Raw genomic sequence first — 15,828 nt, forward strand, 5'->3', positions numbered from 1 at the left:
CCTTTAGCTTTAATTAGAAATGTGAAACATTTAGCAAATGCACAATGTGGGAAAAGAGTAGCCCATGGGTGGCATATGGTCCCAATGTTCCTTCCCACAAGCCCCACTGTATACCCCATAAAAAAGTTGAGAGAATAAAACTCTACCTTATCCACCCACACACTGGTGGCTGGTTTGCAGCCAAAAATTAAAGTAAAAGTGATGAGATGTATTTCCAGTTCACAGGAAACATACTGGTGCTGCCTGCCACTGATGTAAATAATGAGTCCCATCAAAGTAAAGGAAAGAAGCCTATGGCCTCTGCTTTATTATTTTCCTAATTCTCAGACTTCTTATATACCAATCAGTCATGAGCAATAGTATAAAGCCTGAAAACCATGTTATCAGCTTATTTGCCTGCTAGAGCAAGGAGTTTCATCAATTACCCTCTGACATCACCTCTTCTCAGAAAAAAAGAAAAGCCCTGAAGCTATGACACTTCATATTTCCATCCAGACTTTGTTAGCGGTAATGTTAGAATTTGTTAGCAGTAATTTTTGAGAACTCTTGGAGAAAAGTAGTAGTTCCAGCAGACTGGAGGAGGGCAAACATTGTCTCCATCTCAGTTAATCTGACATCAATACCAGGAAAGATTCTAGAGCAGATCATTAAACTGAGAATCTGGGCTGGTACAGACAGGCGCTTTGAGCCAGCCTGGGTCCAAATGTAAGGCTAGGTAGGCCTCAGCATTTACACACTGCAAGCCCTACTATCAGCACCCATGCACCATTTTGGAGCATGTCGTCCATACGGGGTATGCCATGATGGAAGGTACTGCACTTAGGGAAAAAAGGGAGAAAAAGAAATGCATAGATACAGGATGTGGGATACCTGGCTTAACAAGACTACATGTGAAAGCGATCTAGGAGTCCTAGTAGAGCACAAGTTGAACATGAGTCAACATGTGATTTTAGGCTGTATCAATAGATATATAGTATGTAGATCAAGGGAAGTAATAGTGCCATTCTCTTCTGTTTTGGTCAGGCCTCACCTGGAATACTGTGTCCAGTTCTGAGCACCACAATTCAAAAAGTATGTTGACAAGCTAGTTGTGTCTAGAGGAAGCAACCAAAATGGTGAAGGGTCTGGAAACCGTGCTTTATGAGGAAATACACAGGGAGCTGGGTATGTTTAGCCTGGAAAAGAGACAGTTGAGAGGTTATATGATAGTCCTGTTTAAGTATTTGAAGGGGCGTCACATTGAGGATGGAGCAAGCTTGTTTTCTGCTGCTCCAGAGAATATGGGTGCAAGCTACAGGAAAAGAGATTCCACCTAAACATTAGCAGAAACTTCCTATAAGAGCTGTTTGAGTCTCCTTCTTTGGAGGTCTTTTAACAGAAGATGGATGGCCATCTGTCAGGGATGCTTTGATTGTGATTTCCAGCATGGCAGGGGGTTGAACCCGATGGCTCTTGTGTCTCTTCCAACTCTATGATTCTTTAGTGTTTTCCCACTGCTGTAGTAGCCCACCACAGAATTGTTTCATTCAAACCTCACAAAATCTCTGTTGGAAGACCCTCTCTTCCTCCAGTCTGGCCACATGAACATTCATCTGTGCACTCTGGGAAGCTATAGGCTATTGGTACTCAACATCTGGTAACCTTTGTGTGTGGATATCACTTCTGTTCATTTCAAAAGATCAATTCACTCTCTTCAGTGTCCTCCAAATGATGAACATTACAAGGTACAGTAAATTTTCATATGTATGTACCAGGTAAACTGGGACGTAAAATGTGTGTTCTTCCAGATATTGCGGCCATGCACCTCCCAATAGCTCTAATCAATAGCCAAGAGTGAAAGATCATGAGAGTTGTAGTCCAACAATAGTTGGAGGGACATGTTTACTGACCCCTGAGCTGCAGACACAGGAACCTGTTTCTGCATTATTTACCTGGCTGGATTGGTGCTGATTTTTTAAACATAAAAATAATGTTCTTTTATTACATACAGTACTACCTAAAAGTAATTTTGGCTGTATTGTACAAGCAGTGGCATGCAGATGATGTATCACAATGTTGAGGATATTGAGATCTAAAGAAAATAATGGTTTATGGAATGGACACAACAATCAATTCCTCAGCAGGTACCAGAAAGAAAATAATACTATACATTTATTATGCAAATAAATCATTCTGCTAGAATTATTTCAGGTAATATATGTATTCCATTTTTTATAATGTTTTATTAGTGCATTCCATTCAGTAGAAGCCTGAGAGGGAGAAAATAATTCATTAAACAATCAAGGAGACATTTGTAAGTCAAGGACTTACTATTATCCAGATTCAAGGAAACATACGAGTCTTGGGGGAAAAAAATATTACGTTTTTATCTATTCCAGTTAAGTTGTTTTACATAAGAGAGAGGAATTTAATCCGACTGATCCATCTCTGTAGCAGCTCAAGGGGAAAGCAATTCAGATTCCCCATAATCTGAGTAATAGGTTCAATGCCAGCTTCTTCTTATCATAGGAAAAGGAGCAGTTTTCATTTCACAGTTTATGGTGCCATTTCTACAGTTAGCTTCGCCTTGATGGCCAGACATAACAGGAGTTCTGTTAGTCCGGTCCCTTGCACTTGTGGCCTATGCTGGAGTGACTCCACTATCCAGGCTGAAATGAGGCTCTTTGGGAATAATTCACACTTAAAATCCTCCATAATTAGACCACATTGATGAGGTGAAAATGAAACTTCTGGAATTCTGCATGAATTCTCCCAGTGTCCGGCATGTTCGTTGTTTGTGTCCCTTCAAGTTGTTTCTGCCTTATGACAACCGTAAGGCTGGGGCTTTCTTGGCAAGATTTTTCAGAGGGAGTTTGCCTTTGACTTCCTCTGAGGCTGAGAGAGTGTCACTTTCTCAAGGTCACCCAGTGGGTTTCCATGGCCAAGCAGAGATTTGAACCCTGGTTTCCAGAATCATAGTTTAGCCCTCAAACCACTACACCATACAGGCACAAGCTGGCATGTTCGGATGCCCTAAAATATAAAGGTGGACCATTTTGCTTTGTTGGTCCTCCTGGCCACAATCACTTCCCAATATACCTGGGTATGTGTCAATGTACTATTGATGTTTGTTGTAATAGGTTCAGTGCCAGCTTGCTCTTAGGGTCCCTTCTCATTTCACATTTATAGTGTGTTACAGTGCGTCTACAGTTAGCTTCTCCTTGATGGCCAAATATAACAGGAGTTCTGTTGGTAAAGTCTTTTACATTTGTGGCATATAAGATAAGAGCAAACTCACAAGGGGACACTCGCTGGAGCCAGGGAAGCTGCTAGCTGTATCTGCCACGTGTCTTCTCCAAATTACTCCACCATTGCCCCCAAAGGCCCATTTTCCCATTCAGTACAAACCAATTTAAGCTTATTTAGTCCATTGTTTTGCTCTCACAGAGGCAAACAAATTACCAATTGGAAGTCCAAAACAAGATATAAACACAATAGCACCTTCTCGCTTATGCTCTCCAACAACTGGTAATGCAAATGCTTATTTTTACTTACTTAATGTCTCTGGATTGCAGCTTGCCATCCTCTAAGGCCAATACACAGTGTGTCATGCAGTACCACAAATATTACAGAAAGAATTCTGGAATATGAATGGGTTTTTCAAGCATTTTTACTTCCATATTAACAGCAGAATGTGATGACAGAGGATGCATTTGGGTATAATACTAAACCAGAGTTTAGCTATGGGACACAGACCATATAAACCTAGGATATATTTATTTAACCATAGGAAATGACCCAGGAGTCAATTTGCAGGTCACTTTCTGTTGGAAAAAAAAGGTCCTCTCCTAGACCTAAAAGAGCTCGGGGGAGTGGGGGGAATGCCAAAATAGCCTCTCACATCCTTTAAGGGGTGCTTGGGCACACTGTGGGGACAAAAAAAAAAAAAAAAAACCCAAAACCCTGAAGCACCTCAAGCAGCTTTGTGGGCCACATTTTGCAATTTCCCTACCCCTGCCCCAAACTTTAATTAGCACAAATCACATTATGTCTGTTCATTAATAAGATGAAACGATAGTTAGCTGAACTTGCTTCTATTCAATATACACAGACCTATAGAAAATGAAAAGAATAGATGCACAGTTCTATGTATAAAAACTGGACATGATAGGTGGTTGTAAGCCAAGAATGGGTCATTTCTTTTTTCAAGAGCTGTTTTCTAGAGGAATGATCAGACAGGAGTTACATCTGATGATAAATCAAAACTAGAGGTGAGTAGAACCACTCTCTCTTGTGTGTGTGTGATTATGTAAATGTACGCATGTGAACTCTGTCCCTCTCTCTCTTTCCCTCTGAGTTGGGGGAAAAGACTGGTGCGAGCAAGGATTTGGGGATAGTGGGATGGAATGGAATGGAATGGAATGGGACAGTGTTACTATCACTACATGCCTGGCACCAAAATCCTGGCTTGGTATTTATTGCATACACCCACCCCACTCCACCCCATCCAGGACTGTCTACATTCCAACAATGTAGACTCTGTGGAGCTCCTGCACAGCCAAAGTTGATAAACATGACAACACAGGGGTATGTGAACCAAGAGGCTATAATACCTAGCAGAACTTGATGGCTTCCAGGTCAATGGAGTAGTGAATCCACTCCAACTTTTAGTCCAAACTTTAAAATGGCTATTTCTTCACTAGTCACACAATAAGTGCAGCACCTTGGATAATTGCTTTAAGGTTTGGACTGAAACATGGAGTGGATTCACCTGCACACTGACATGACAGATATCAGTGGCCTCTAATCATATCCTAATCTAATCATATTCTCACAGCTGCCATCTACTTCTCCCTCCACAAAACTCTATTTAGTGCTGATTTCCTCTATGTTTGCTTCAAGGATCATCCTTGTGGGACATGGGAAAGACTCCATGTTTGTAAAAAGAAGGCCACAGTATGCAGACAATCCAGAGCAGGCAAAGGATCACCTCAACATAACGCTGGGTTTTGAGCCTGGCAATACATCTTTGATTGCTATTTAGCTTCAGCAAATTGTATGCATATACAATTCTAGGCTGCATCAAGTATATGGTTCAGATTAAGGTGTTCAGTTCTGGGCAGCACTGTCTTTTATGGATATTAACAAGCTGAAGCATGTTCAGAGGAGGGTAATTGTGGTCTGAAAAACCAGGCCTTATGAGAAATGGCTAAGGAAGCTTGGTGGGTTTAGCCTGGAGAAGTGAAGACAGAGAAGTGATCTTTAAATATATCTGAAGCGACGCTATGTAGAAGATGGAGTAGTATTCTGTGACTCCAGGAACTACAAATATGAACCTATGGATTCAAAGTGCAAGAAAAAGGTTTCCACCTAAACATTACAAAGAACTTATTTACTATAAGGGCTGTTTGAGTGGAATGGGCTGTCTCAGAGGGTGGTGGTCTCTCCCTCTTTACAGGTCTTTAAACAAAGATTGGATGCAGGGGATTAGACTAGATGGCCTTTAAAATCCCTTCAAACTATGATTCTATGTATCCAGTGGACAGCATGTTTTGAACCATACTCTAGTGATCTCTCTTGTTTTGTAGAGATGCTCTTCAAATGCAAGCAAATACTATCTCCATAACATTTCTTTACCAACTGCAGCTGCGTATTGGCACAAAGGTACTATTTTATATTGTTACTGTTGTGTGCCTTCAAGTTGTTTCCAGCTTAAGGTGACCCTAAGGTGAACCTATCACAGGGTTTCCTTAGACAAATTTGCCTTCCTCTGAGGCCAAGACAGGATAGCTTGGCCAACGTGAATTTCTATGGCTGACTGGGGGATTCAAATCCTGGTCTCCAGAGTCCAGTACTCAAACCACTACACTATGCTGGCTGTTTTAGATGCAGATATAAATTGTCTCAGTACAGAGGAAACTATGGTTGCTACAGTTCCAGGAAGACCTCAGCCCATGGGTTCCCTCCAGCAAAAGAAAAGCTACTCATTGCCAGGACTCATACGTGTGTCCTTTGGTAGAAATCAGTAGCTGGTGTCCTTACTAATCTAATTACAGCTATTTCATTTATGTCAGTGACTCAAACTGAGTAAACTCATAGCTTTTATGAGACTAATTTCAATTTGTGGCCAAAATACACAAACTTTTACAGAGCAATCTTTTTCAGATGTAATAAGGAAGAAAGCTAATTCAGCTACACATAGAGCAATGCTGCTCATGCAAATACCTGTAGTTGTTTCCAGCCAATGGTGTCCCAGTTACAAATCTTTTAACACCACAAATAGTTGTTTACAATATATCAACCAGCAGGAGGGTTGCAGGCTTCTGTAATGACCCAAAGAACTATTTCTGTGTTACATTTAGCCAGGGTAATCCCTGTGATCAGTGAACCTCTGTGTATCTGAAGGAAGGAGAAGCAGCATGGCAAGGGACCTATGAAAGGAAGATAGTGTTACCAGGAATAGCTTTCAGGGCTGGCCCTTTAGAGTCCTTGGGCTTCAATAAAGCAGATGTTCTCTCTTTTATTCACCCTCTGAAATGACACAGCTTTAAAATGGAGGTTCAAGCTTTGCTTGCATCATAGTTCCTTCTAATTGATGAACATTTTGCTTCTGCAGCCATGATGACTGTCTCAGGCCCCTTGCTGTGTAGCGGACTATCTCCATCCACATATCTTCTTGCAGGATTGTGGTCTTGTATAGTGGTCATCTTTATTATGGCCTGATGTAACCTCTTCACTCATTGCATTTTCTGCGCAATCATCTTAACCACCTTGGAAAGATGTCCTACCTGCATAAATATTAGCTTGACAGTAGGGGAGAAAATTGTGCATCTGTCCAGATATTGTTGAGCCACAGCCCTCATCATTCTCACCATTGGTTAGGCTAGCTAGGGCTACTAAGAACTGCATATTATTCACCCCTATTGTCAACAGTTAAGAGGGTGGCACAATTCTCATTCCTTGTTTACAGAATTATACAGTTTGACAAGGGAGCATCTAAGTTGTTCCAAGACATTAATCCCTACCTGAAATACAGTTATTCTTCAGGAAGCTAAGTATTGATTACAGTAGCACTGGCTTCCAGTTAATTTCAAGGCCTAATTCAAGGTAGTAGGCTTGATCTTTACATCTCCATCCAAAAGGCTCCTCCTGCATGAAGCTGGGTTCATATCAAGGATGTTAGGTATTATGATCTTCATGTGATGCCTTTGTGGAATCACTTTGGTACTGAGATGGGGTAGGTGGACTGGAAAACCCATGATAGGAACATGCCAACATGTCTATTGCAGCATCTTATCACTGATATGTTGTTTCTCTTGCAATCTTTCTAGTGTCAGATGAAAACCTGTCACAAAGTTTTGACTGTTTGGGGATGCGTTTGGTTGCGAGGGTTATCTGAAGGAAAACAGAGGTAGAATACTATATAATAAATAGTATAAAATTCAGTTGGATGTCAATGCACTGAGCGCCTTGACTACTATCAGTACATTAAAATAGCGATAGCTCCTTTTAATTTTTCTCATTGCTTTTTGAAAATAACACATTCCACTCTAAAGATGCAATTAAAACACATAAAAACATCTGTATCTGCCAAAGACCAAAGGATTGTCCTCATATGCCAGAACTTCCTATGAATATACAGTGGGCTCTTGGTTTCTTCTGGGGTTTGATTCCAGGATCCCCTGTAGATACCAAAATCTATGGATGCTGAAGTCCCATTATATACAATGGTGTAGCAAAATGGTGTCCCTTATAAAACATGGCAAAATCAAGATTTGCTTTCTGGATTTATTTTCTGTGGATTATCAGCTGAACATACTAGAGACACAATTTTCTATGTAGCAGCCATCTGCTTGATCAGTGAATTATGGCCCCTCTCTACTGTGATAATGTAGATGCTCAACACAGGGGTCATGTGGCAATAGCCCATTTTGTTGGCCATCTTCTGGTCATGGAAATTAGTATCTGAATAATTACATGCAAATTTCAAGGAAAATATGTTGGGGCATAATGTAGACATGTTTCTTCTAGTAACTGAATTTTGTGTGCCCAAGAAGGTTCAGAGCATTGTTATTTAAACGCCAGCTGCATTTTAAAATGCTAATTTTATCACTTTTGCAATGCCCAAAACTCATCCTTGTGGAAATACCCAGGACGTGGCAGAATTAAATTTTGAATTAGTAGCATCATACAAGGCACTGGGTCACTCCTATTCATGAAGGTAAATATGTTTAATTATTGTGACCTTACTTGCTGGTAACCACTCATGTAGGTAACACCAATGGAGGCAGAGCTGACTGTAGCACTACAGGGTGATCACTTTTAGATAAAAACACATAGGCTTGCTAATGCTAAATTTTTCCATGCAAGGGTTCTCAAACTTTGTACTTCCAGGACCTCCTTGACAGAGCTGAAAATGGCAGGCCCAAAATGGCAGCCACTTTGACCTTCTGGGCTAGTAAAAAAAGGCGGCAGATGGAGTAGAATTGGTATTACCAGCTGGTGAGTCCTAGTACCAACTTATAATAAAAAATATCTAACTCCTCTTTGAAAATTGCTATATTCTTTTCCACAGAGGGAGATGGGCCTGGCACAAAGATAATGAAGAGGCTGCAGCACTGAGAATACCTGGTGAGTCCTTGACTACTGTTTGAGAAACCACTGTGTATTCCTTAATCCATGGGTCTCTCTTCTAAAGTGGATATGTATTCAATGAACTTTATGTGCTCCCCATCACCTTTGCAATTCCAGTGATACCCCTATTCCTCCAGACTCCCCAAGTTAAAACAAACTGGGCACAAATTATTCAAAATAGTAAAAAGTTATGAAAACCCATTCCTACACAATTGTTTTATTATTTCCCCCCTCCCCTGCAACCAAGATGCATTCAAAGGAAAAAGTAGGGAGTGAGATCACATTTCCAGGTCATCAGAAAGAAGTGGCATGCTAGGCAGCACAGGGGCAAAATTTGCCCCCCTCAGCCCCTCATGAAGCTGCTCACTTTGCTCTTGATAACAACTATTATGGCTCTATAAGTTATAATTCTCTTCTTGTTTCCCACAGCAAATGGACTTTGATGAATGGAATGCAAGGCTGAGAAAACTTTTCATTCAAATTTTTTTCTTTGATGGGATGATTTAGCAGAGACCAAATAAAAAGAGCCTAACATACAGAGGTGTTTTTTTTTTTTTTTTTTTTTGCTTTTGAAAGTTTGTTAACTTTCAAACATGAAATGATGCCTTAATAGTATGTTCTACACTACAAAGCAGTAAGCAATGTCTCAGTAGCTCTTCCACAAAGGTGTTTGTACTAAAGGATTAAAAAAAGCCTTTGCTGAGCAAAGTGATAGAGTACCTTAGAGGACTGGTGGGGATCTAAGGTGGTCAGGTCACCATTGCTAGAAGCAGAAGACATCTCATTTATTGAAAATGACAGACTGATCAAACTCAACAAACCCACTTAGGAGGATTAGTCGCTCTTCATTTGCGCTTATGGATCTATTTTTTTTTCATTCAAAATTTTTGTTAATCATTGTGATCTTTAAAAACTAAGGGAAAGAAAGCTCTGGGGAGTAGGATCTGCTGGTTCAGGCATTAAACACAAGAACAAGGGACAAAAATATTAAAAGACTAAAAGGCATGCAATCTACCAAGCCAAATGCAATATACCAGGTAGCTTCCACCAACAGTTTAATAAACCTTTGCCTTTTGTTAGATTTTACTTTTCTTTTTTCCCCTAAAGGTTTTTGCACTAAAATAGAAAAAAAGCCTTTTCAATTGTAAAGCAACCTTTTGCTCACGTAGTACAGTATACCTCTGAATCAAACCCATACATACAAACCTGGGCTAAATTCCAATCGATGGTACTCCTGCGTGATTTACCCATAATTTTATTCCAAAAGTACTGGGTAGGCTATGGCACTGAGAATACCTGGTGATTCCTTGACCATACTTTGAGAATTATTGTTTCTGAATTTGGGGTAAATCAGAATTCTCTTGATTCAGTGTGTGTGTTTAAAAGTTTTTCAAAGTGTTTATCTCCTCTTTCTATTAAAATTCATACTTGGATATTATTGAGAAGTGCATTGCAACATTCAGAGATGTACACAGCTCAATTCTGTGTTGCACATTACTTTGGTTGTAATGTGATCAGAAGAACTCGTATAAGAATTCATAATTACACCCCAAACATCTCTAGTTAAAACATCTTACAGTCAATCTTTCTGCCTGTGGCTCAAGAGATTATCTCAGTTCAGGGTAGAGAAACTTTTAATCTAAGATCAAAACTGATACATGAAATCATCCTTCCTTAAACTGGTGTCATACAGACGTATCTGGCTAAACTTTCAACATTCATATTAGCCATGTTGGCTGTGGCTCATGGGAGTTGAAGTTCAAAAATCTGGAAGGTATGAGGTTTGAGGAGTCCATCTTACATAATTGTAAGGGATGGTGGTGCTAGCAACCTATACAGAAAAATAGAGGTGCCATGAAAAGAACTGGATAGAAGGAACAGCCTTAAAGGGCCCAGCACATTGACCCATTGTGTCTGAGCAAAACCTAACAAATAATAATTTGGGCTGATATCTTCGTGCAAAAGTAAAGCAGGCCAGAGACATTTAAAGGCATTGTGGTTAGGAATTGCACTCACACGTAGGAGAAATTGGATGTAGGCTACTCTTTAAAAAGTGTCATGAAGTTTGAAGCAGAATCAAGGGGATGTGGCTTGCATGCCTTGATGCTATCAGCCATTGCTATTCCTCTCTCTGCTCCAGGACCTTGAAATTTTCTCTGGCACAAAGGAAAGAATCTGGACCTTGCCTGCTTCTGCCTTGCTCCAAGTAGGTTTCATGCTTTCAAGTAGAGGAAGGCCCACTGAGAATGCCTACCAGGCATTAAATTGAAGGCTTACAAATAGTTTGAAGTGTTCTGTCTGGAACATTCACAAAGGAACAACCCTTTCCAGGGTGAGTACTGGCACTTTCATGTAACCTTGTTATGCTCTCAATGAATAATACAATAACAGACTTGCTAAATATGAACAAATAGCTCTCCCAGTTTGGTTGTAATCTTCCAAGTGGTGCTGCCATATGGATAGAACTTGGAAAGGGTACTTTTTGGACTAAAACTCCTGGAATCAATTAAATAATAATTGCAGCAACCTGTCCTTCACTTATTTTATTGAAGTTATCCTCTGGGTTTTCAGTCACTTTTAAGGATCTGAAACATCCACAACTGGAATGTTTTTGAATGGCAGGATTTACAAAAAGACAATAGTGTCTTGCAATCATGTCAACCTTTATTATTTTATATACGTATTTAAAACCAGAAGATATTGTGTAAACAATCCTTTGAGTAACAATGCTAAAGGTAGACAAATTGGGCTGAATTCCCTTCACTGCAAACAGTGATCTGATAGAAGCATAGATGTGTGGCAAAACCATTTCCTGACTGTATGATGCCCATTACTCTGTTGAACTGGGAAACTCATTGGGTGCTGCTGGACAGGTAGTTCCTGAATTAGCTCACTTTATATTATTGCTATGAGCAGATAAAGTAGCTCTGAAATGTCTGAAAAAAAGTGAAACAGGCATAGAACTAATATTGCAGAAATAAAGAGCAAACTGATTTGTTGAATTTGTTTTTCCATTGCTTTGTTTCCCTTGGTTTTCATAACGCAAACTGGTGTTTTGCCTTTATTTAATGGGGGGTTTCAAGCAATAACATATGTGAAGGTGTCTCTTCTGTTGGGTTCTCTGATTATCAGACCAAGCTAAGAGTCACTATGGGCCCGTACAGACAGGCCAAAATAAAGCTGCTTCGGGTCACTTTGGAGGTATGCATTTTAAATGATGCATGCGTCCTAAGAGGCCAGAGGCTGTGCCAAAGCTGTGATCCAGTCCTTAGTACTGGAGTGTGGCTTTGGCGTGGCTTCTGGTCTCTTAGGACACATGCATCATTTAAGCAGCATACCTCTAAAGTGACCTGAAGCAGCTTTATTTTAGCCTGTCTGTATGGGCCCAATGATAACTGAATGGCAGAAATAACCAGGTTCTGAATAGATGCATTGATTCCAGTTCTGTGATGTGCCTACACATTAAATATTTCCTATGCTTTTTTAAAGTGTCATACTATACGCTAAACAAGTGACTCTATTGCAACATAATGTAATGAGCTGGTTTAGAACATCAGACCTGGAATTGGTTTTCATACCAACAAAAAAGCATTCAGCCCTAAAATTCCAATACTGCCAACACAATTATATTTTTATTTTAATAGAGCAACATGATCAAAGATATTGCACATACAGCAGTCAGGTAAATAATAAACCTATTTATTGTACCTTTATAATTTTGTTCATATCTCTGCCATTTAAGAACAATAACAAAATGTACTGCTGCACCACATGCACTTTAATTCATTTTGGTCCATTTCCTTACCTTTATCCAGGAGTGTAGCTACAGGTGGGTGAGTCAGTAGATAAGAATGAGGGAGTTGCCCTTCTCAAATAAGAATTCTGATCCCAGCCCCAGTTAGGCATTTTAGAAATACATTGACCCCTCCATATTTGCTGCTTTGATTATTCATAGATTTGATTAATATGTTCTCTCTAGAAATAACTAGGTCCTCCAGTGCAACTCTATGGTCAACTTTAAAATTGCACTAAAAGACCTAGATTCCTAGAGAATACACTACTAGGCATTTGTAGCTCCCCCAGTGCAGTTCTATGGTCAGTGTCTGTTGGACATTGACCACAGAGTTGCACTCGAGGACCTAGAGAGGTGTACTCTCAGGTAAAAACATGGTGTTTTTGTTATTTGTGGTTTTTCCTTATTCTTGTGCCCCTAACTCTAGTGAATATGGAGGGACAAGTGTACAGATTAGGCATACAAAGAAAAGGGGCAGACAGTTACCAAGGGAAGACAAACACAGCAAATATAGGAGTTCTTGATGGGAATAGTTTTCATTGTCTCACTCTGTGCAATGCTAGAAATTTGGGGACTGAAGGAAAAATTTTGGATAGTAGAATTCTTATGGGGGGGGGCAATGTGTCTTCTCCTTTCCAGTTGCCACAGGTGGGGGCTTCTGAGGGAGACAAGAGCAGCTAGGCACAGCTCCATTGTGCTTTGGCACAATTATTGAAAGGCCTATTCCAACTGCCATTGCTCTAGTTTATGAGAAAGAGCAGCCAGGCAGAGTTGCATCATACCTTGGCCCAGTGGCTGATGAGACAGTCTCACTCCTTGCCAAAGTATCACTGCTCTGGCTTCTGAGGAAGAGAACAACCAGCATCTGTTGGACTTTATCCCCATTGCCATCTCCCTTCCCTTATGTGTTGAGTAACAAGACCTCAAATATTCTAATTGTTACTAACATTTAACACCTACATTTGGGGACTTTCTCAACATATTCTGCTACCCAACATGAACATGTTCAGAGAGAGCATTTTATTGCCACAGAAATAATTGGCTCCTTTTGACCAGTCTTGTTATTTTGATGCTTGACTATGATTGCTGCATTGGGAGCATATACATGCATTAGCTGCTGTGCCCGTCACTCAGCGCTAGGGACTCGGCGTGTCCAGCAGCAAAGATTGGTATTTGTCATCAGATTTGCCTGGACTGTTGGCTCTGATCAGTGGCAGTGAGATTCCCAGGTCCATCTCTGCAAACTTTCCAGCCAAAACACCTCCACCCTCCAGCATCCATAGCTGCCGTGTCCTGCAGGCTGCTGATCATCTGTCTCTTTGCACCTTCAGAAATACTTAGTTTGAAACACAGGAAAAACAATTCAGGCTGTGAATCAATCTAAGCAAGGAAGTGTATGCAGGCATTTGTCCCTGAAACAGACTGAATATTGAATTAATTTAGATGTGGAAAATTCCCATCTTTCTTTGCCCAAATAGTTTATTAGTTTCTACTCCTTATTCTATTTTTTTTTAAATGCAAACCTATTGCTACGAAACTGTTATGATAAAGTGTTAAGTATTTTTTAACTGGGCATTTATAATACCCAAAAAACTAGGCACCTGCATTTGCCACAGTGAACCTTCCTATGAAGAGTTTCTCAAATACCATAACAAATTAAACTTTCTATATTTAAGGCAGAAAGCGTTTTAAGGTACGGCAATTCAAAAAGGATGTTGACAAGATGGAGTGTGTTCAGAGGAGTGACCAAAATGGTGAAGTGTCTGGAAAACATGTCTTACAAGGATACTTAGGGTGCTGGGTATGTTTAGCCTGGAGAAGAGGTTACGAGGTGATATGTTAGCATGCTTGTTTTCTGCTGCTCCAGAGAATAGGACACGGAATAACAGATGCAAGCTACAGGAAAAGAGATTCCACCTCAACATTAGGAGGATAGTAAGAGCTGTCTGACAGTGCAAGATGCTCCCTCGGAGAGTGGTAGTCTCCTTATTTGGAGGTTTTTAAACAGAGGCTGGATGGCCATCTATTGGTAGTTTTTTGATTCTGAGTTCCTGCATGACAGACGATGGCCCTTGATGTTTCTTCCAACTGCATGATTCTATTAATTGTCAAGGCAACTTGCTTGTAGCATTACTTATATAATGAATCCACACCAAGTTTTAGTCTGAAATTTAAAGGCAACTAATTTACTAAACTCTATTCCAACTAGTTTCAGCACATTGGATAGCACTTTTAATTTCATTCTAAAATCCAGAATAGATTCACCACTTCACCACCATGGAAGCTATCAGCTTCCACTGGTAGATTTCCTCAATTATTACTGCTAAGCATTGAAAAAGAGAGTCAGAAGAGACCACTTACTTTACCTACTTTTTATATTGCCATACCTGCTTGCAAACAACCTACCTGATATTTCATGGTTGTTTTTTGGGGGGTGGGGTGGGGGCTCTTATATCATGAATATCCATTCCCTGTTTAATTTATGGGAGTTTATTTCAGGCAGTGACAATCTACCTCTGAGTTTTTCTTGCCTAAGAAAACTATAAAATTTATGGTCACTGTAAGCTGACAGGTGACTTGAATTAACTCACACATTTTACTCCATAAGGTTTTTTTCTTTTTCAACTCCTCTCATTTCATGCCATGAAACATTTCACTCTGAGGTCCACGGAGAGTAAAAACTACTATGTGAGTGCTGGACAGCTACCTCCCCAGAATATTTTTGATGCCGTTATGTGCTTTCATTGCTGACTTGTGATGACTCTAAAGTGAACCTATCACATGGTTTTCTGAGACCAAGTGGGTTTGAAACCTGGTCTCCAGAGTCATAATCCAATGCTCGAACAGCTATACCATGCTGGTGCCTGAAATTGCTTGGAAGTAAATATTCAGTGTGTGAGTCAGATACTGCTTGTCTGTTAGGTTTTGATCCTGTTTCAAATGGCATTAAAGGTTGGAGAAAGAACAATGACTAGGCTGTCCTAACAAAACAGTAAGACTTTCTCATTATTAAATGACAGGTTCTTTTTGTGTTACGAGAGCAGACTGTGGATAATTCCTATTGCTTCTTTACTAAGACTATGCATGGGATCCAATGAGATTTCATGCCCAAATCAGAAATTCAGATCTGGGTCCATTTGATCAACATCTGTCTGGATCCAAAGTGATGCAGAATTTAATGAAGATGCTATTAAAAAGTAAGAAAGAATATTAATACAAAGTGATCCAGGCCCAATCTGAACTGATATTTGGAAATGCTGATTACAAGTCCTCCGTCTCACTGGTTTGCAATAAAAAACCAACATGGTTGTACCCACTTTTAATTTGCTTGACACATTTTTAGAATATCTGGAGACTCAAAACAAATTTCAGGCAGGTAGTTTCAGCGGTTTGTGCTACCCACCGCTAACATTTGCTTTTAA

General features: G+C 40.0%; 1 protein-coding gene across 1 annotated transcript in view; it reads right to left on the bottom strand.

Annotated features, from left to right (window-relative positions):
* Positions 1-3,952: 3,952 nt before the first annotated feature.
* The window catches only part of QKI (QKI, KH domain containing RNA binding), a 194,712-nt gene continuing 182,836 nt past the window's right edge, over positions 3,953-15,828 (bottom strand). The window contains exon 7 of the mRNA XM_042474590.1: positions 3,953-7,374. Within this exon, the coding sequence (XP_042330524.1) occupies positions 7,328-7,374 (47 nt within the window). The 3' untranslated portion in view covers positions 3,953-7,327. The remainder of the gene's footprint in view (positions 7,375-15,828) is intronic.

Source organism: Sceloporus undulatus, chromosome 1 (genome assembly GCF_019175285.1).
Source record: "Sceloporus undulatus isolate JIND9_A2432 ecotype Alabama chromosome 1, SceUnd_v1.1, whole genome shotgun sequence".
In the NCBI taxonomy this organism is placed as follows: Eukaryota; Metazoa; Chordata; class Lepidosauria; order Squamata; family Phrynosomatidae; genus Sceloporus; species Sceloporus undulatus.